Source organism: Cupressus sempervirens, chromosome 5 (assembly GCF_028749045.1).
Source record: "Cupressus sempervirens isolate cs-2001-9-10 chromosome 5, ASM2874904v1, whole genome shotgun sequence".
NCBI classification, from domain to species: Eukaryota; Viridiplantae; Streptophyta; class Pinopsida; order Cupressales; family Cupressaceae; genus Cupressus; species Cupressus sempervirens.
The window spans coordinates 37989240-38012739 of record NC_143122.1 but is presented as its reverse complement, the minus strand read 5'-3'; the positions used below and the strand labels follow the sequence as shown (position 1 = coordinate 38012739).

General features: G+C 37.0%; 1 protein-coding gene across 15 annotated transcripts in view; it reads left to right on the top strand.

Annotated features, from left to right (window-relative positions):
* LOC149554454 (putative LRR receptor-like serine/threonine-protein kinase At1g07650) overlaps positions 1-23500 on the top strand; it is a 283858-nt gene that overhangs the window by 38070 nt on the left and 222288 nt on the right. For 9 of the 15 annotated variants that reach the window (XR_016364373.1, XM_089828514.1, XM_089828516.1 and 6 more), the window contains 5 exons: positions 2686-2757; positions 2856-2927; positions 3115-3186; positions 3438-3509; positions 3630-3701. Coding sequence is in view for 13 of the 15 variants with exons in the window: in XM_089828514.1 (XP_089684640.1) it covers positions 2686-2757; positions 2856-2927; positions 3115-3186; positions 3438-3509; positions 3630-3701 (360 nt within the window). In the remaining 2 variants the exon portion in view is untranslated. Of the gene's footprint in view, positions 1-2685; positions 2758-2855; positions 2928-3114; positions 3188-3420; positions 3510-3629; positions 3702-23500 lie in introns of all 15 variants that reach the window. The other 6 variants (XR_016364372.1, XM_089828508.1, XM_089828509.1 and 3 more) reach the window with 1 other exon arrangement.

The following is a 23500-nucleotide window of genomic DNA, read 5'->3' as shown; positions in this document are numbered from 1 at the left end:
GCTCATATTCTCAATTGAGAGCTCATCTTAGTCTATCTTGAAATTTATGAATTTTGTTTAGTTTGTAGAAGCTTTATTTAAATTTGGTTTCTATTAGCATACTAACATTGCTCATATACAAATGGTAGTTAGCCATTGCATGTTATATTTACTTGTTAATTGATGATGGTAGTTAGCTGTTGTTACAATTATCTGTGTTATATTCTAATATTGATTTAAAATGGAAGAACTTGTTATTATTGTGGAAATATTGCACATGTGGCTACAGGAGCAAATGAAGGGGAGAAAGCATTATAAACGAGATTCAAGGGATAGGGCACTATTCTAGTCCATTTGTCGATTGCCAGATATGACCTCTAACTACCTTGATAAGAATTTAGCGACTTCTCAATAGAGTACACCATTGGACAGTCATGAGCTACTTGGACAAACATATTAAAAAAAGAAATTTATAACTATCATTAACAAAATTCATGTTTAGAACCATTACCTTTGTTGTTCTTTGATGACGTCTCCAGTTTTCTTTCATCATCACCTATATATATATGCATATATGTGTATAAATGTATGATGCCACCATGATATCAAAATAGCATCTATAGTTTGCCCGTATTAATATATGTATAAATATATACATGCGTATATATCAAGAGGATATGAGGTTAAAATAAATCTTAAATTCATGTATATAGCTATACGTATTTTAAATAGGTGTGACCTTAGATATAATAATAGCATGATGGAATAAATTAAAAATAATACATACATACATACATACATACATACATACATACATACATACATACATACATACATACATATATATATATATATATATATCTGATTTAAATTAAAGAATCCTTTAATAATTCAACTTATATTTTCTCCATGTGAGATGACTAAGTACACTTGGTGCCACCTCTCTATTCTTTCTTTTAAAATCTCGGTGGCTTGAAACTGATGATCTTATAATTGTTACCTTGAGCGAGCAAGGAAAGGCCATATGGGTATTATATATACATCATGTCACAACTGATGGAGGAGGATCCCCTTTACTTCTCAATATATATTTTTCTGTATTCGGACGCTGGCTTTTTCCTCATTTCGCACCCCTGTCATATCACAACAAGAGTCGTTCCAAGCTGTGAGGTTGGAGCATCAACTAAACTATCAAGGAAACTCCAACCAAGTTATGAATTCTGCATCTATGCACCTGATAGTGCACTCTCTATCAATACATTGGATTTATATGATTATGTATTATGCACGGGTTATAGTTCTGTGGCAATTTGATTTCAATGCTATGAATTACGTCTATGCACCCGACGATATTCTTTGTAACAATGCATCAGGTTTTATGATAACATATAAACACCAATATGTGTCTAAGTCAGTACACTTGTCCTTTCTGATTATCGAGTTCTCTGAATCCTATTGTTTTCAAATAAAGGCAGAATTACTAGATGCGTAAATGCTTGAGGTCTATGTTCTTCTCCGTCTTACATCTGTTGTGAATTCTGCTCTATAATCATGATATTGTAAAAACTGAATTTATCATTGCTCAAGATAGTACTTGTGGTTTAACCGCCCATGGATGGAAATCTTGGTGATCTATTCACAAATGAGAGTTACTTTCTCCAAGGAAAGTGGGTGAAGGGGAAGAAAACCTTGCAAGGGAAAGAAACAGAATTAGAATCTTAATATCTAAACACAAAATAAATTTGATAACACATCCAAGTAAGCTCATGTTTTGTCTATTTTGTACTCTGTTGTCAAGTCGAGTAGTGGTGATCGGGTACTAGAAACCCATCTAAATCCTTAGCCAAGGTTGTCTTAGAGGCATGCTTGCCTATTATTGATCACAAGATGTTGGTGGTGCCAGTTAATCGGGCATGCCGCCTATTACAGAGTGGACATTCTAAACACCGGTATGCTCGGATGGCTGGACTAAGGTGCCCCAAGCCCAACCTTGGGGTAGGGAGGGCCTTTCTTGTTAAAAGATGTGGGGATTAATAAGGTCCGTGGTTGTGAGGTTAAGCCCAAGTGAATGCTTCTTCGCTTACTAGAAAGCCAAGGCTTGCACAACATCAACAGATACCTTATCCAAATTTTGTTTGTTTCCTTTTCCGGTCTTTATCTTGCAATTTCTTTTCTCATAGTTAATATATAATTCATGGAATCAATGGAAATGATTTAGTTTCTCTTGAATTTTTATGGATATCTGTTAGTTATTTCAGTTATGATAGATTGATGCAGTTACTTTCATATGAAATGGATTGTAAGGTGCAAAAGATGTCTATTTTCGGTGATATGGTTACCTGAATTACTTTCCTAACTGTCTTACATTTCTTCGGTTTTCTGTTTTAAGATACGAATTTCAGAATTTAGTATTATATTATTCAGTCTAAAAAATTGGTATGTTACATAGATCAACATTAGAATTGAACTAACAAAGGAACCACCCTCCTCTAAAGATTACTTTGAGATTTAAAATCCTTTATCTAAAAAGCACTAAAATAGGTGGGTTGGTTTCGGAACCCAGCAAGTTGTTTTTACAGAATTCTTGTCAAAAAAGGAAATGAATATGCATGACTCTATTTATGACTCTGTATAGAGTAGTTGTCCATTTAAAAGTATTGATTAAATTTGGACATTCTAGAAAATACTTTTTCTTTACACTGGCAGGCATATTGGAAATAATCAATTTAGTGGACGCATACCTAAAAGCTTTTCCAGATTCAAGGTTTTGAATGATTTGTAAGTGTCTCCCTTGTGATTGTCTTCTTTAAGGATTCAATGTTAATATCTCAAAGTTTAGAATACTAGCACAAAAAAATAAAATTCTTTTCTTGCAGTCGAGCATCTAGCAACAACTTTGAGGGTGAAATACCAGATTTTATTGCTAAATGGAGGAAGATTTCAATCTTGTGAGATGACTTCTGTTCTATATGATGTCAATTACTTATTTATATCTTCTCTATAGAGATGCTACATGCAAAAGGAATAGTACAAAATACTTCTCTGTCCCTTTGAGAGAGAGGAAACTGATGAAATACGATTGAGTTATTTGCAAATGTTTGAAATGAAAATAGTATTGAATTATCCATGTTGCAGGAGACTTGAAGCTACCTCTCTGAAGGGTCCAATTCCATCTAAATTTTCAAGCTTGATTAATTTGAAGGATTTGTAAGTATTTCCTTCTTCTCATTTTGTTCTTTTCTGCAAATTTTTACTTGTAATATAATATGCCTAGAAATTGAATATTAACAGCAAAATTCCTTTCCCTTTTAGCATCATATCATACTAAATTGAATTTTCCAGTTCATATCATTATTCCATTATCAACAAATACATACTTATATTTATATAAGCCTCATTGAATATATTCAAACACTGATTTGTTTTCTATGGTTCTGCATGATTACATATCCTAACAGGAGGATAACTGATCTAACTGGTGGTGGATCAGATTTGTCATTTGTGACCAAACTGAAGAAATTAAGAATATTGTGAGTAGAAGAAAATCAATTATTTGGCTTATTAATTCTACATGGAAGTTTTAGGGTTATCATGTCCAGAGCAGTTTACTTACCCAACATATTCTTCTATATCTCTGTTTCTATTTGTAGAGTGCTAAGAAATGCCTTGATTTATGGAGATATTCCGCCAGTTATTGGAGAATTCCAGCATTGGAAGACATTGTAAGTCAGTAACTTATTTCATGTCTATGTATTTTAAAGACATTAATACTTTGTGCTATCTCTGGATGTTTATAATTTTGTATATCTTTTTAGTGCCACAGATATTACAACTGGATAGAATTATTATGATGTTTATAATACAAAACTCAATTCCTATCTCTCGGATGTTCATACGAGTAATATTATTAATTTATTTTTTGCATTCTCATAAATAGTGACGATTTTAACTAGTTCTAAATGCCTCTATTTTGTTCTTCAAAAAATTCTTAATATGTAATAACCAAAAATACATAATGGTTTTTATACTTTACCTTTTTCAAAAATATATTCTATATGCCAACTTATAAATATACATTTACAAAAGATAGTCTTGTGCTTTTGAAGGGGTAAAAATTAATTCTTGAAGCCTAAACAAGTTGAATATAAATATTATTTGAATTTGGTCAGGATTCTTTTTATTGGTGTTATTTCATGCCATTAGAAGTATTATATTAAAATGTATTTCAGAGGCTTATTTTATTTGAAAGCTTCGAATAGTTCCAAAGAGGAAATCTTCTTTGATAAGGGTTAACCTAGCTATATCAAGGCTGAATTGGAGCTGACCTATCTATATATAGGCTGACTTAGAGCTGACCCGACTCAATCAAAGTGCAATATGTTTATATTTAAGTGGCTTATAATTTGGTATTTTCCTACCATCTCATCTGCAGAAGAATCACACAGAAGTGAACAGAAATAATAAGTGTTTGTTTCAGCCATATCCAATTCACCCCAAAGCAATGTGGCACAGTAGGCAGAGTTTGTCAGGAAAGACTGACATATTCCAAGAAGCAGAGACTAGAGTTACACAGAAGAAACTTAAAAACAATTAAATGAAAATAAGATTTACATAGAGTCTTTTAAGACCTTAAGATTCCAAATACAAAGACAAAGAGTTGAGCCTTGGGACAAGACAGTCTTAGTCCCATATACAGCCACACCGGTTGTGAGAATAGTTTACAATGAAAATTGGAATGTGAATCCTGGCAAGTTAGGCTCACAATGCCCAGAAAGTTACGTTGAAATCACAAGTACTCTGCCTTAGTACTTGGTCACTCAGACCTATACTTCTGCTGATCAGTATGCAGTCAATTTACACTTCTGCTCATCAATATGCAGCCAATGTCAAAGAGCTCTGTTGAAAATCCAGGAAGGACGCCCTTCAATTGGAGGAAGAACCTGTAAAATTGGTTTACCTAATTAGGAGTGGAGGTAGCAGACACCAGTTCGGAAAGTGAGCAAGAGGAACATTATGCTAATAGTACAAGTGACATGGCACATGGTACTATTACCTTTATATTAAGAGTTCCTAATCATCATCCTTTTCATGTGAGAGAGATGTTGAAGGACAACTTGTTACCTGCTTGATTGACAGTGACAACTCATAATTTTATAGATGAAAGCCCAGTGGTGAGGAATTGTTTGCAGCTTGAGGACATTCCGGAATTCAGGTTTGTGGTGGCTGATGAATTCAGAATGAACTGCGCTACAAGTCTCTGACAGTTGACTATTTAGATGGATGAGTCACAGTGTCAGATGATTTCTTTGTGGTGGGACTTGGTGAGACAGAAGTTGTCTTGGGAATAAGTCATTTACATTCACTTGGCCAATACAGTCAGAACTTTTAGAAAAGGGAGTTAGAGTTCGAGATAGACATGAGGATGGTAGTATTTAGAGTTCTGATGGATAGTGTAATATTCCCATTCAAGACCCAAAGGAAAGAAGAGTTGATATATGATTAAATAAGTTTTAATTAAAGATTTAATCTTATTCTTATCTAGTGACATAATCAAGATATTAACAATCATCATACAGTAAGGGTCAAAGATAGAAATTAACTGATCGATTCATCATCCCAAATCGATAAGTGAAGGATGATTATTAAGTGGCAAAGTATCGATCTAAGACTAATAAAAAATGATAAATGACTGAGCAGTATCCAAGAAGACGATCGTTAAAAGTCATTAAGACAATCAGCAACATTCTAATGCCAATGTTAACTATTGATTGCATCGATGTATGGTGTGAAGTATATCATCCATATATGATTAAGGAAGTATCTATCTACAGATGTCAGGATCATATATCTGCTGTCATCATCTTCAGCATGTATCACAATGATAAACTACTGGTGGGCACCATCCATCTTTGATCAAAGTTCTCCGAAAGTCAAATATCAAAGATGAATATTGTGCCGCAAACAAACCATTTATTGTCCATGGGCATTGTGGAGGGTTATTACGGATGAATAATCTATGGTGTTGTCTGATTTCAGATTAAGCAGTATCGAATTGCAAAGTGGATCCCAATTTTTCACGGGAATAGTTTCTTCTTAGACACCACTACAGTGGAGTCTCCAATAAATAATAATCCTTCAAACAAAGATACCCTACACATGCACGTATGTAATTAACTTGAGACTAGTACATATGAGTAACACTGCTTCACCTTGTATTGGAGATTATAATGTTTAGCAGATGTAATCCAGTCCAATGTGATTTCATCTATAAGCAGCATGAATCAGAGACTATAGTTGGGGCTAGTGATTTATTATCAATTAGTGATACTAAATATTAAGAAAAGGAACATAGCATGGTAACAATGACAGCAATTTAGACATACAGCATCCGTGATTACATAAACCATAAGATGCAAATTGTTCAAGCATAATAATGTTTATGAAGAGATTGATCAAGAACTGATGTGACTAATCACACTTAAAGGATGCCAACTCTTTGGTTTTGGAGGATTAAGAGCAAGTTCAATCTAACTTCAGCAATCTCCAATTTTGGAACTTTGTGTCTCTTATCCATAATTGGGTCTGCTCTTTGAGCATCTGCCTATTTGTGTAATACCAGTTGCAAGCACATTAACAAAGGTCAGAGACAGCACCATTGATTTCAAGGAAGAATTGTATATATCAGACAGTGCATCAGATTTGCTGCAAGTTCATAACTCCACATCCGAGATAGCAACTATATAGATATAAGCGATATTACCATATCACACATTGCATGAATTGAAGGATCATATCTGAGACGAATTTATCACTAGAAGCAGTATTGTCTTAAATTTCATTGCATACATTTAGGATTACATCAGGCATAGCAATACAATTGCTATAAGCGACTATAAGACAAGACCATCTTGCATATTTAATTTTCCTTTTCTGATATAGCTGGAGATGATAGTGACTGTCGCACTCAATGTGATCCATTCAAGGTCAGAGAATCTCCAAAGAAGTCCAAACCTTGTAGCTAGAGATGCCACAACAGGAAATACCCAAATACAACAAGAAACAATGACACCGATGGAAGAAACAACTATATTATTATCAAGTTGACTTGCAAAGGCAAATATTATATTGGTATTGTCAGTATACAACGGCTAACAAGTCAGATACATTCACTCTCCTCATGAACATGCTTGCATCTGGTCATCCCCCAAAACTAATTTAACTACAACAGACCGAAGTGCTTCGGTTGCTTCTACCAATCTCTAAGGATCTTCCTAATACTTCTTAATCCTTTTCTTTTGAAATCAGAATCCCTACCCTACTTATATACAAAATCGCCAACCACAAGTCGGCTTAACCGATCATAAATCCCAAGATAATGGAAACATATTACAAACAAATAGGTTAGGACTCAGAGACACAAGAACTCTATCAATAAGATACATCAGGCCTCGCGAACACACAAGAGGGTCGACCGCAAGTATAACGATGTAGAACAATGCGCCAATTAGAATTGCATGTCGTGAATCTCCATCACAAGCTGAATCTCACCATCTTGGCTGTTAGAACAGGAAAACCATTACAAGACCGGGTTGATCATAAGATAATTTCATTTGGAACCATTAGAACAAGATATGAAGCTAGACATAGGATCTCTAGGATGTCTAGACAAGATAAATAGGATTGCATAAGCTAATGAGCCAACTAGATTGATTGCTATCGGAAACAATAGGAAAACTTCCCAAATAAATAATAAATAGATAAACCAAAAGGAATCTTTTTGGGTGATGCAAGATTGCCAACAACCTAAGGATGCTTTTGCATTGGACACCCTTGGTGAATAAAAAGATCTTCCATAAGAGGAACTTATGAACATCTGATTGGATCTATGACATAAACCTCATGTTCATTGTTAACCTTCATATCCTCTTTATCAGAATGACTATGTTGATTTTGCAAATGACTACTATTATTGTTGATGCAAGATTTTGCTGCTCATCTAATACTATTACTCTGGTAACTTGCCACAACATCAGCTGGTTAACATCAGTCTTCAAATTCACTAGTTCATATTCATTCATTAGAGTTTTCAACAACTGTACAACCTCGATAACCTTCTTAGCCAGATGTTGCTAATCCATCACCATCAAATCAAAAGTAGTTGACTTCCTAAGGTGTAAGATCTCATCAATCTTAAGTTCTTAGGTTTCATGCATTCCTCCTTCAAAGGAAGTAAAGAGAATCTCTTTCTATCCTTCATGATAGAAACTACATTCCTTCGACAACCATGAATAGCACCAACATCATGTTGCCAAGGTCTTCCTAACAAAACATGGCAAGTACTCATGTCAACCACATCACACAATAACTCATTTCCGTATGATCCAATGTTGAAATTAGCCCAACACTATTCTTTCACTTTGACCATATGATCATCGCATAAGGACAAGGGTGTTTGAATCTTCTAATCCCAAGCCTTCTTACTATTTCTAAAAAATACACGGTTATTAGTGCTACCACCATCCACAATAACCTTACAATATCTGCCTCGTGATTTACAAACAGTCCTAAACAACTGTCTTCTTTGCATAGGCTTTGGTTCCTTCTTCCTCAACATAACTCTTCTGAACATCAGAGGTTATCCCATCTCAGGTTTAACTTCCTTTTCAACGTGTTCACCTTCATTTTCTTTCTCTTGATGGCAAAAGGTTTTGTTTAGCTTTGCTAGAATCAACTGAACATTAGAAAGCTCTATGTTCAACACTACCACATTTGGACCTTTGATCTCAATGTTGTGTCTACCTCGTCCATGAATCATCTGATCAAGCTCTTCTTCAATTACAAGTTTATATTTTCCCTTATCCACAACTGATTTTTCCCTAACCCTAGGGGTAACGTGTCTTCTCTTCAACATATCTCTTGCCTTCAAAGCATATTGACAAGCATCATCAATTGTACTAATCCTCAAAATATGTAACTCATCCTAAATGTAAAGTCTCAAACCATTAACATACCTAGCAACCTTTTCATTAGATGCTTGTTGGTTTCCAGATCTAATAGTCATCTTCTAGAACTCTTCAGTATGCTCTTTAACTGTTAGAACCATTTACTTCAAGTTCCTTAACTTTATAAACAAGTCCAATTCATAATCCTCTGGTATGAACTTGGCCTCAAGTCTATAAACCATAATCTCCATCTATTTATCTCAGGTTCACTATTATCTTCTTTATCTTTTTGCAATTTTTTCTGCCATAAGGAAACACAACCTTTCAACTTAGTTTGTGCTAAACTAACCCTTTGTAGATCTCTAATATCTTAAAGCTCCAAGCAATCCTCTAATTCATTGATCCAATCTATCAAATCCTCTCATAATGCTTTGGTACGAACTTGGCTTTACATCTAGAAACCATAACTCTCCATCTATTTATCTTAGGTTCACCATTATTGATGAAGGGTGCTCCCCTTAATACCACAAACACATAACAAAAAGAAAGAAATAATAAAAATTGGCGAGAACAAAATATGGGCTTCTTATTATCGTCGCAAATGTGGAATTACAGAATTTTGAAATACAATATGCAAATCCACATGGATGCCTTCCTTACAATAATTGCAACGCAGAGCTTCAAACCATCACCCAGAGTTGACCTAGACTATGTACAATCATTCCTTATATAGGCATTTTTACATCACCCAGGAAGTTTCTACACATCAAACCCTAACCCTTGAGGCCGACTAAGTCTAAAATTACATATAGAGTCAATCCGATGCACCTTTGACACTTATTTTGGAAATTTTTGTAGGACCAACTTCGGAAGGCCATAAGTTTCGAATTGTTTCTCCGATTGGCTATTATAACCACTTTTCAGAATCCTTAGCTTTTGATCTACAAGGCCAAACATGCGCAAGCTCTAGTCGACCCCATTTCAGAGCCCATCTTGGGCCTCTAAGGCTTTCAATGTTGAGCCTGGAGTTCTAATACCAAAATTGTACACCAAAAATCCCCAATAACTTCATGAATACTCATGATATGGCATTGAGCCTCAATTGGTAGGCTGATATATCCAAGATGAACATCCACTTTTGAAATTAGGACATTCTGAGCTCATATGACTGACTTACTAAGTAACAAGCCTCTAATGTAATGTTTCGTTCTGATAGTCACCTTAAAAAAATCAAGCTTGATGGTTTCGGAGGTGAAAATGTATCCATGGGGCAAAGGAATACAAATTGTATGGTGTCAGAGCTAGTACACCAGAAGGTCGTATGGTGTCAGGCACAAGAAGACCATATGGTGTCAATAGGAAGGCTGTACTGTGTCATTGCAGCACGCAGCAGTATGGTAGGTGGCAGGCCGTATAGTAGGTAGCAGTCTGTATGGGATGGTGTATTAGGGATGTCTGCCGTATGGTAGATACAACAGGGTGGATGGTCGTACGGTAGGCCCAGACGACCATGCGGTATGGTGATGAGTAGGTATACGGTGAATTGTGTATGTGCAATAGGAAGGCCATATAGACAAGAATACAAGTATGCCTTATGGTGATGTATAGATCTGAGTTGTCTATTCTCGAAAAGATGAGTGCTGTACGGATGGAGGGGAAACTCAATAATGCAATCTAAACTTAGAGATCCAAATTCATTAGATAGAACCAAATGATAATGGAGATTTGAACACAAATAACCTTCAATTAATATTTTCCAAGTGATGGTGCTCCGATTTGCTAGATCCGAGCAAAGTGTTATAGGCAATGGAATAGGGTGAGGGTTGAATCCCACCAAAATCAGATAAAACCAAATAGGGAAGGTCTTTCACTTCTTAAATGACGAACAATAGAGAACTCCAACAGGAATCGTAGTTCAAAGAAAATAATCCAAAATTGCATACCTACGACTACCTACATGTCGTGCTTAAATACCCGTCGGGAAAACCTTTCGAGGGTGTACAAAGATAGTTGACAGCCACATCTACCTACGGAAACAATTAAAATAAAAATGGGTCCGAGATATATTAAATCAATCGGCCCATTAACAAGGTTTAATGAAATACATTTATTTTATGATGGGGACATTACATCCAGAAATAACAACTCTGCACTGAGACAACCCTTATTCAAGAAACAAAAAGGAAATATTTTTGGGTGATGCAAGATTGCTCTTACAAGGTTGCTCTTGCATCAATTATCTTCTCTATCGTTTTGCAATTCTTTCCACCATAAGGCAACACGACCTTTCAACTTAGTTTAAGCTAAACTAACCCTTTGTAGATCTCTAATATCTTAAAGCTCAAAGAAATCCTCTAATTCATTAATCCAATCTATCAAATCCTCTAGAAGTAATGAATCTACGAAGTTAGAAACATCAAATCTATGACCCTTACCCATTTGTATCATATCCTTCAATAGCCTTTCCTCTTCTATTGGAATCTTAACTTCAATCGTCTCAAGATATTCAACAACCTCGTCAAATTTATCTTCAAATTCAGGATTTATCCTAGCCCGAGTTAGAGCATTTCGGATTTCAACCCTCCTCTCATTTGTGAATTCCTCCATCATTTTCTCCATTCTTTAAGGGTTCATCCTTCTAGGGGACATGTTTACAAAGACACCAATCTTCAAATTCCTCAAGTTCAGCAATTTGATAACTAGCGTTGATTGCCAAATCCAATCTAGCGATCTACCAACACCAACGATTTTCCTCAAGCAACTAGGTCTATTTGGCAACCAAAAACTATCAAACAACCAACCTCCTTGTGCAATCTCCAACAATTGTAGGCCAAATCCGATCATTTGCCACCCCATAGCTAGATTCACAAGTATGATTTACAGTTCTTATGTAATGTTTCGTTCTAGAGTCTTTAGGTCTGTGCTTCGGGTCTGTGCTTCGAGTGGCCAGTGCTTTAGGTAGTTCTCCTTAAGTGCTTTGGGTGGCTCGTGCTTCAGATAGTTCTCCCTTAGTGCTTTGGGTGGCCAATGCTTCAGGTAGTTCTTCCTCAGTGCTTTGGGTGGCTAGTGCTTCAGGTAGTACGGTATTATCTTGATGGTCATACGGTAGAGTGTATGGTCGTACGGTGTAGGCCTGAGGGTGGTATGGTGTCCTCTTGAAGGTCGTACAGTAGTGTAAGTGATCATACAGTGGATGCTTGAAGGTTGTACGGTTTTCCCTTGGAGGCCGTACGATGGAATGTCACTATGACCGTACAGGATGGAGGTGCAATGGTCGTACGGTGTGGGGAGAAGACAAGCCGTACGGTATGATAGCGGTAGTACAGTTACAGAGTTGTCTAAGTTGTATGGTTGCTGTACGGAAGATGCACTTTGTGATGTGGGGGATGGATGGTATACGGATAGAGGAGGAATGCTAAGTTATGCAACCATAAATTTATAAATCCGAATTCATCAATAAACCAAACAAGAATGAAGATTGAACACGAATATCCTTCAATTAATATTTGCAATAAGATGGTGCTCTGATTTGTCAAATCTGAATGAAGTATTACGTGCAACGGAATAGGGTGAGGGTTGAATCCCACCGAAACCGAATAAGCCAAGTAGGGAAGATCTTTCACTTCGGAAATACAGAGAAATACCTACAACTACATACAAGCCGTGCTTAAATATCCGTCGGGGATAACCTTTCCGAGGGTGTACAAAGATAGCCAGTGGCAAAAATTATCAACGAAAACTAAAATAAAAATAGGTCCGAGATATATTAAATCAATCGGAACCACAAATACAAATAATAACTTGGGCCCATATTAATTAATTAAAGTAACTAATTAAAGGTTTTTTTTATTATATTATTTAAATTTTGGAACCAGTTAATTAATTAATTAAATTAAATTATTACATTCAAATTTGGGGACATGACAAATCCTCGCTGCCCAGGATTGCTTGCCCTCAAGCAATCCATTATCAAATGAAACACCAACAGCTTTGGGGTCTCAAATCAAACGCGCAGGCAAGACAAGTGAAATGATGTCAATCCTCCGCAACACCACATTGCTATTAAACTTTTGCTGCGCCACTTTGATATAAATATTGTCGTATCCTTCACCAGGATCCCAATGACACAAATTGATGAAATCTTTCACGTCATTATGTTAAAAAATCTCTTTGGGAACGGTCATGCACACAGACGTTGATGCTGGCACAAACTTAGCCACTACCACAATCACAACAACCACTATTATATTTTTGACGGATGAAACCTTGACGAAGAGAGCTTTAGTGGTGAGAATGTCGATGAAGGGGGCCTCGATTGTGAGTACCTCGGCGACAAGAGCTTCAGTGAAGGGTGTCGCGATGATGGGAGCCTCAACAAAGAGTACCTTAGTAAAGAGAACTTTGGCAGAAAAAACCTCAACAAAGAGTACCTTGGCGACAAATAAAATTTTGGCTGCAGATAAAACCTCAATGGGACACAGAACCCTGGTTGAAGCCTCGATGATGGATAGAGCCTTGACAACGAGCAATGTCTCAATAGCAACAAACATAACTATTGCGACTGATGAAGCCACAATGACGGACACACAATGATGATGGAGACAACCATGATGTCGTCGACGGACACAACTACGACGATGGATACACACTTGATGACAGATACAGACTTGACATCATTGACAGACGCAACGATGGGTGACGAACATGATGATGGACTTGGCAATAGATATGACTGTGGTGACAACAATGGAAAAAGTGAAGATGACATACATGATGATGACAACAATGTTGGACATGGCAACGGACAAGGCGGCGGTGATGACAACGGATACAATGACGATGACGGATATGGCGACTTTGACAACAACGGACACAATGATGGTGACAGACACTAACTTGATAGACACGAACTCAGCGTCAGTAGCGGACATGAAGGTGACGGACACGAACTCGAAGATGGACACAAACTCAACGTCGGTGACAGACATGACGGTGATGGATAGAAACTCGATGATGGACATGAACTCGGTGTCGGTGATGGATACGAACTCGACGACGGACATGAACTCGATGTTGGTGATGGACACAACGGTGACAGACACAAACTCGACGATGGACGTGGACTCGGCTTCGATGATGAACACAGCGGTGACAGACACGATGACAGTGACGAACATGAACTTGGCGTCGGTGACGAACATGATGGTGGTGGACATGATGGTGACAGACACAATGATGATGAATACAACAGTGACAAACATGATGGTAACGAACACGAACTTGACGACGGACACGGACTTGGTGTCGGTGACGGACACAACGATGACGGACACGAACTCGGCATCGGTGACGGACACGAACTCGGCATTGGTGATGGATATGACGGTAATGGACGTGACGGTGACAGAGACAATGGTGACGAACTCGATGGTGACGGACACAAACTCGACATCGATGACGGACATGACGGTGATGGATATGACGGTGACAAACACAAGGATGGTGATAGATATACAACCTCAGTGACAGGCAAGACCACGATGATGGGCATTGCTTCGGTGATAGACACACAACATCGACAACAAACACAACTTCATGACAGACACAGCCTCGAGCACAACTTCGATGATGGGCATGACTTGATCTGTCCATGTCTTCACAAGATCCATACAAACAACTTATTCATTTTTTTGGTGTTCTCCCCATGTTGGTGTACTAGAAAGATTTAGAAAATCCTCCTGGAGTGGCCCTGTAATCATGCCTTTATTCTCCTCACGTAAAGCATCACCCTTATCATTGTCAGTCATTTTCTCCCACTTGTGCAAATGAGATATTAGTTTTTCTTCACAATGCTTGAAAATATTACTAACCAATCTATATGCTGCTATAGAGGGAATACATTCTAGATTACGAATAGCCCATAACATAGATGTAATGGGTTAGGATATTTCATCCATCTCTTCAATGCACAAAATCATAAGACTCTCCATAGCAACTAAAATCTTAGTATCATGATCTTCCTTAATGGTGGCCAAGAAGTGATGAAACATATCATGGACCAAATTTTGCAATTCGAGATCTAAGAGAAGGTTACTTTGACATTTGCACAATTCTCCAATATTGTAGATTTCCTAGCAAAAGGGTCACTACTGAAGTCATTAAGACTTTGAAAGCTGTCGACTATGAATTGCAATATCTCTATCATGGTGTTATCATCATACAGTGCTTTAGGAGCCGAAATTCTCAAGACCTCACTGAGACATGCTGAAACTGCCATTCTTTTATCCTTGTCATGGTGTCTCAAAAGCCTGGGTTGATTTAAGGCCTCCTTAATCGGCGAGAGGATTCTCTATATAAATCTTGAAGGTAATTGGTTCACCTGACACAAACAAACTTCCAATATATCTAATGGAAGATTAACACCCTCACTGAGCTCTTTGCCAATCCTTTGTAGTGCCTTCAACCACCACTCTCCATTGTTGTTCAGGGCCATAGTGTGATCCAAGTGCCAAAATCTCTCAATCATCCCAACAGGCTGGCAATATCACCAGCTTTGATACCATTGTAATGTTTCGTTCTCGAGTTTCCTTATGAAGTCCCGTAGTATGCTTTAGGTAGTCTTGTCGTGTGCTTCAGGTAGTTTGGTTGTGTGCTCCAAGTAGTATCCCTCAGTGCTTCGGGTGGCTAGTGCTTCAGGTAGTTCTCCCTTAGTGCCTCGGTTGGCCAGTGCTTCAGGTTAGTGCTTCAAGTCAGTGCTTTAGGTCAGTGCTTTGGGTCAGTGCTTCAGGTGGCCAGTGCTTTAGGTCAGTGCTTCGGGTGGCTAGTGCTTTAGGTTAGTGCTTCAGGTAGTTCTCCCTTAGTGCTTTGAGTGGCGAGTGCTTCAGGTTAGTGCTTCAGGTCAGTGCTTCGGGTGGCCAGTGCTTCGGGTGGTGAGTGCTTCATGTAGTTCTCCTTTAGTGCGTCGAGTGGCTAGTGCTTCAGGTCAGTGCTTCAGATAGTTCTCCCTTAGTGCTTTGGGTGGCCAGTGCTTCAGGTAGTTCTCCCTCAGTGCTTTGGGTGGCTAGTGCTTCAACTAGTATGGTATTATCTTGATGTTTGTATGGTAAAGTGTATGGTCGTACGATGTAGGCCTGAGGGTGGTATGGTGTTCTCTTGAAGGTCGTACGGTAGTGTAAGTGACTGTATGGTGGATGCCTAAAGGCTATACAGTTCTCCCTTGGAGGCCGTATGGTAGTGTGGTGGTCGTACGGTGGAATGTCACTATGGTTGTACAAGATGGAGGTGCAATGACCGTACGGTGTGTGGAGAAGACAAGCCGTACGGTATGATAGCAACAGTATAGTGATGGAGTTGTTCAAGTCATACGGTTGCAGTACAGAAGATGCACTTCGTGATGTGGGGGATGGATGGTGTACGGATATAGGAGGAATGCTAAGTTATGCAACCATAAATTTATAGACTTGAATTCATCAATAATAAAACAAGAATGGAGATTGAACATGAATATCTTTCAATTAATATTTGGAATAAGATGGTGCTCTGATTTGCCAGATCCGAGCGAAGCATTACATGTAATGGAATAGAGTGAGGGTTGAATCCCAACGAAATCAAATAAGCCAAGTAGGGAAGATCTTTCACTTTGGAAATGGTGAACAATAGAGAATCCCAATGGTAATTCGCAGTACAAAATAAATAATTAGAATGCATACCTACAACTACATACAAGCCGTGCTTAAATACCTGTCAAGGAAAACCTTTTCGAGGGTGTAGAAAGATAGCCGACGGCAAAACTTACCAACAGAAATTAAAATAAAAATAGGTCCGAGATAAATTAAATCAACGAACCACAAATGCAAATAATAACTTGGACCCATATTAATTAATTAAAGTAACTAATTAAAAGTTCTTTTATAATATTATTTAAATTTTGGGACCAATTAATTAATTAATTAAATTAAATTATTACATTCAAATTTTGGGACATGACATCTTACATGCCCTAGTGTTCTATTTTCCAGCAACAACCAATCCTTCTTCTACCACCTTGTCTTAACCTCTTGTTGATATGGATCAGATCCTCCACTTCTACTATTCTACAATAACAAGGCATATAAGTCAGACACTGGATTCATAGTGCTTGTTCCGCCCTGATATACATTCTCAACGTTTCTTTGATACTAATTGATGCAGTCAAGGTTTGAGAGTCTCCATAGGAGAAGTCCAAACCTTGCAACTAGAGATATGATAGCATAAAATCACTAAACACAACAAGTAATAATAACATTGATGGAAGAAACAACTATTTTATCACCAAGTTGGCCCGTAAATGCAGACATTACATTCCCATTATCAATAGACAATTGCGAACAAGTCAGATACATTCACTCTTCACATGAACATGCTTACAACTAATCATCCCACAAAACTAACATAAATGCAACAAACCAAAGTGCCCTAGTTGGTTTTACTGATCTCTAAGGATTTTCCTAATCCTTTTTAATCCTTTTCTTCTGAAACAAGAACTCATACTCTACTTATATACAAGATCACTAGCCACAAGTCAGCTTATTCGATCATACATCCCAAGATAAAGGAAACACATTACAAATAGATAGGTTAGGAATCAAATCCATAAGAACACCTCAATAAGATACATCATGTTGTGCGAACACACAAGAAGGTCGACCACAAGTATAACAACATAGAACAATGCGCCAATTAGCATTACAAATCGTGAATTTCCATTGCAAGTCAAATCTCACCATCTCGACTATTAGAGCAGGGAAGCTAATATAGGACTAGATAGATCATAAGATAACTTCCTCTAGAATCATCGGAACAAGATGCATAGCTAGACATAGGATCTCGAGGATACCTAGAGCATGCCAACAAGATTGCATAAGACAATGAGTCGTTTGGATTGATTTCTATCTAAAACAATAGGAAAACTATCCAAATGAATAGTAAACAAATAAACCGAAAGGAAACCTTTTTGGATGATGCAAAACTGCCAACGACCCAAGGATGATCTTGCATCACAATGCAAATTCATCTATAAGGTCAATTTACTGAGCATACTTCTAATTGTCTAAATTAGAGATAGCATGCCAACATGATCGCTTAAGATGAGTCCTTTGGATCAATTGCTATCTAAAACAACAGAAAACTGTCCAAATTAATAGTAAACTAATAAATCGAATGGAAATCTTTTTGGGTGATGCAAAATTGCCAACGACCCAAAGATGATCTTGCATCACAATGGAAATTCATCTACAAGGTCAATTTACTAAGCATACATCTAGTTGTCTAAATTAGAGATAGCATGTAATATAGATAATTGTTATATAGACAATTTGTTGATATCAAGAGATGAGCATGAACCAATTAGGTCATTCAACAATCACTTTCACAAAGTGTATACAAGGCTAACAAACCACCTACACCAGCACTAATGTGTGAGATAAGATAAGATAAGATAATAATATTAATGTCCAAGAAGAAACCACAAGGGTTTATGTGACTGAGCATACAAACAATAGAGCTGACCAAAGCAGGTGCACCAAACAGTGTCTTAGGAGAAACAAAACAAGATACACAACCAAAAAAACCAAGGTAAGGATTAAGGATCCTTCCTTGGAGAAAGGGAGATTTTTTACAATGCCTTGTACAATCTCACATCCATGTTTATTAGGCAATCTCATCCTCCGACAGATTTGAATGTAGCCTATGCCAAGGTAGTGGAGGTAAGTAAAGGCTTGGCTCAAAATGTCTTAGGACATTGATGCATTTGAGACCACTAATGGAAAGAAATCAAAATTTTGGCCTCAATCAAGCCTTGGTATATGAAACTTTAATCATGAACCAAATTTCACAACCTTCATATCAAGCTCTATCTACCTAGTCAGTGCTTCATCCAGGGGCCCCTCTTTCTCATGCACCTTTGCCTCAACTTGTATATCTTCAAGGTGTAACTTTATCTACAAGAACACAAAAAGAAAGGGATGAAATGAAATAATTGATTGCGGAAGTGAAGAAGTTGTCTATTGAGATCATGTATTTGAGGAACCAAAATAATTAACTCCAGAGCATTCAAAGAAACTTTCAGAGACAACAAAGTGACTACCAAGACAACTACCAAGGGAATTATAAAAAGAATAACTAAGTGGGTAGTTAACAAGTCAATGTTCAAAGAAATAATCAAGGATTTATTAGTGGCAATTAGGGATATTAGAAGAAAACTTGGAATACAAATTCAAACAATGGAAATGTGGTGTCGCCATTGGATGACCCACCAACTTTTGATAATCGAGTGCTAACAAGGTGTTCCTAGTTGAGGCAACATTGTCAGGATGGCGTAGGTTACACAATACGTCGATATTCAAAATTATAGTACCATGTGTTTCAAATAATAATTGATATTTCTAAAAACAATTAAAGAGTTTGAGTAGTCAAGAAAATCCTTCAATGGTAGGATATGAAATTGTTCCTTAAACAAGATATGATTAGGCTTTGGTGACAGATGATTTTGCATTTCTACTTGAATTGGAAGTCTCAACTAATGGTCTAGTAGAGGCGCCAGACTTTGAATCCCCTCCTAGGTCAATAAATGAGCCAACTCGAGAATATCGTTATACCTTTTTTCCCTTGCACAACAATGTTTTAGTACACAAGGAAATTTAGGACCGAAAGTCTACTAGAGGAACTATAAGTCTAATGAGTCACTCACTTCTTCGATTCCTTTAGATAACTTCATTACACCGCCATATCTTAATGAAAGCAATGTGGTAGGCTATCTTAAGTAATCTCTAGAATATAAGTAAGACAATAACTATGCCCTGCCAGAAGACGGATTAAAGAAGCTGGGGCAATGTGTAACATAAGATTTAAGGAAGATAAGTTTACCATTGTTTGAATTGATGAAGGTAACTAAGATAACCAAAGCCTTACTCAATAATTTTAAGGATAATGTTACTATTTTATAGAACCAATACTCAAGCTACAAACACCACTCGAAGTACAACTAGAGTCTCCCAAAACACATCAAACTTGACCCATAATACCAATTTTGTTCAAGATGTACCTCACAATAATTAGGATGCCCACAACATTGTTCCTAACTCATTACATCCAATCGACGTTGCTCAAAGCTTGCAAAGTACAACCTAGGATGCAATAAGGAATAAAGGTGTAGACAAGGATAAAAATGTTATAAAGATAGATGAACAAGGCAATGGAAAAAAAAAACAAAATTAGTTGTTCATAAGGGTAGTCTAGTGGTTTGCTATCAAGGAAAAGATGAGTCCACCCCATTTCTTTTATCTTTGAAGATTTTTGGATTTTTTTTGCATAAATAGTTAGTTTATTCAGGAGCATCAAGCAATGTAACTGTAATGTCCCTTAATCAGGGCCTATAAACTTAGGAACTGATTTGATCCCAAGAAACTTCTTTGTAACTATTTTAATACTTCCATTGAAATTGTGGAAAAGTAATATCCTTATTGGGAATGTAATGAAACTTATCCTGAACTGCAATTATCTTTATATGTTGAATTTGTCTGTACTATAACAATACTTCTTGTACTTTTTGGGATACTAAGTGATAAGATAGTAATTGATGAGCTGATGATATGAATTCAAAGAAGGCTTCCTACATCAAATTGGCTTATTATTTCCAAAACTCTTAATGTCTATACTAATTAATGTTTTATCTTCTAATGATGATTACAAAACCAAACGATTTCTGTAGCTACTTAGACACCTCTCCATCTCTAATTCCCTTTGTAATTGGTTGTTCGTGTCATTAGAAAGAATTGAGTGAGCCACAATATTTAGTCAACAGTGAATTCTCTTCCCCCCGTGTATAATCATATTTTCGAGATATTAATATCGTTGTTTCTGTATTTTCTAAACATAAATTAGATGCATATTCTTCTATTATTAATTTATTTATCATTAAATCTAATAAATATGGGGACATGACAGTAACACCCTTGACCATATGTAGAAGATTGGGATTAACTCCTACAGGCACAAACAAGGCCACAGGGTTGCATACAACAGAGGTTCTAGTAATTGGTGAGATAAATAATATCCATATGCAACTGACATTTGATTCAAGAATGGAGCAGTTTATTGATATTTCAACTGTAGACACTCTGGATGGGTATGACATGCTTTTTGGCAGAGATTGGACAAGAAGACTAAATGGATATGTAGCCATTGACTTTTCTTACATATGGTTACCATGGTGAGGAATCCCAAACCAAATAAGAGTTAAAAGTTCATGATAATTGAATATGGAGAAAATTTTGAAAATCTGTTTACTGAGGCTGGATATGGTCATTACTAATTGAAGGTTCTCTTAGAGGTCTTGATGTTACAAAGTTTACAAATTGAAAAGGGAAAAGAATTCATGGGAACTCAGAGCTATTTTGTGGGAAGAGATCAAGGTTCGACTTTTGGCGAAGGGGAAGACATGTTTGGGAATTTCAGAATCTTGTGCATAGAAGTTTTAGGCAAGGAATCGAATTGGGAAAGCATACCTCCATTCTAAATTTATTAATTCCAATTGGTATAGAATACTTATATGCCTTCTATTTTGAGTTTTCTTGCTCCATGTGCAAGATTACTTTAGAACAAGTGGATATGAGAATTCCTGGAGCCTGAGGCCAGAAGTTTCTACAGTGTCTGAATAAAATAAATGCAATCCCAATGAGAGTCTGTCACAAGGAGATAAGATTGAAAGAAGTGAAATGGGAGAAAAGAGAAATCAGATTCTACAAGAGAAACATACCGGAGATATTAATGACAATCCAAATTTACCCTACAAGCCTCAAGAAATCCTCCAAGAAAATAACAAAGTGTAGACTTAGAGATTTGACAGATACAAGTTCAAGAAATTTGGAGCAGGTTACAAGTTGATCAGTCCATCAAGAGATGCCTATTTTGAAAAACACAGATTATTGTTCCGATGCACTAATAATATGGTTGAGCATGAAGCTCTTGTCCTTGGCTTACTGTTCATAATCAGCAAAGGACCTAAGATTCTTCATGTCTTTGGAGATTCAGATATAGTGGCGAAATAGGTCAAAAAAACAATATGTTGGCCATGACAAAAGGCTAACGAGGTATCCTATATGAATGTGGGACCTCATAGAGAGCTTTGACTCATTCATTAGGAAGTTCATGTACTGATCATGCAACCAGGTGGCAAAGTCACCAACGCAAGTGACAAGCTCCTTAGCACCTCTCACTATGGAAGGGCTAAAGATGTTCAAAGTTGAACTTACACGATTGCCATCAGTGCTAGATAACATAGCCAACTTTCAGGTATTTGAAAATGATAAATGCATATTGGACTTCTTAACAAACATTGATGTTTTTGCAGCTTAAACAATTGACCATGGAGAAACCGAAGAAGCTGAGTTTGATCCTGATGGAATGATGAATTTGAAAACTAATACCATCCCAAATGGTATAATCCTATTCGTTGAATATTTTGCAATTGCCAATCTTAGGATCAAATGCATAATAGCTGTTTCAACCACAACACGTGAGAATCTCTCCGTATTGTAAGGGAGGGCTCTCATAGTTTATTGAAACTGAAAAAAACCTACAGTAAACTAAGACCTAAGATTATGTACGCTATTTTAATATGGGGCATTACATTCACGATACTGGGGTGTTACATATGCCATACTCGTTGTTGGCGACAATTTTGTGAATTATAATAACTTATGTTTTATTTGTAAAGGCAATGTAATGACAATTAAGTTCTTGAGTAGTTGTAGGGAATTAGTGATTAACACTCTTAACCAATTGTTGAATGCTTTATATTTTGGGTCAGTATTAGGAACAAGGATTATCATTGTATAGACCTTACGTGGAAATAAAAGGTATATTTCTCTGCCAGTCTCCTGTATTCTGTTCTATCTGAATTGATATGTTATATGTGTTCTATTCAAATTCCTGGCTACTCAAAATATTAAAACACATATCATCTAATTTAGAGTAAACATTTTGGCATCATTGCCTATTCGAATCTAGAGATCTGACAAAAGTCTAATTGGTGGGCTGGTAGAATAATAGGGCTACTCATTGAACAACGAGTGTTAATAATCGATAGTGGCATCGAGGACAACAAGGAAGAAACTTTAGAGGATCAATTGACATAAGACTTGTTGGAGACGTGGGAAGTTTTGGTCAATCAGTATGTGAAAAGGGAAGCTCAAGAGATAGGAGTCCTTGAGTGTACAATATGTGACGAACTCATGGTGATGCCTGTGGTCTATGACCTTCTCGGAAGTATTCCAAGGTTGTTGGGTCATAATCAAATTGATATGCAAGAATAATGGTAGGAAAGGCAAAGGGAGCAATGTCGGCAACAAATATCACAATTGTATGAAGAAAGGACCCTTAGGGAGGATGGAGGGGGATATTGGATGATGTCGTACTCTTGGCAATTACTGCCCTTATGATCAAACAATGATCGATATAACCCATACAACCAAGTGGAGGGTGAATGAACTGTAGTAGATCTCTTCGTTTGAGGTAATAGAGAGAGAGAAAGTGGTTACGAG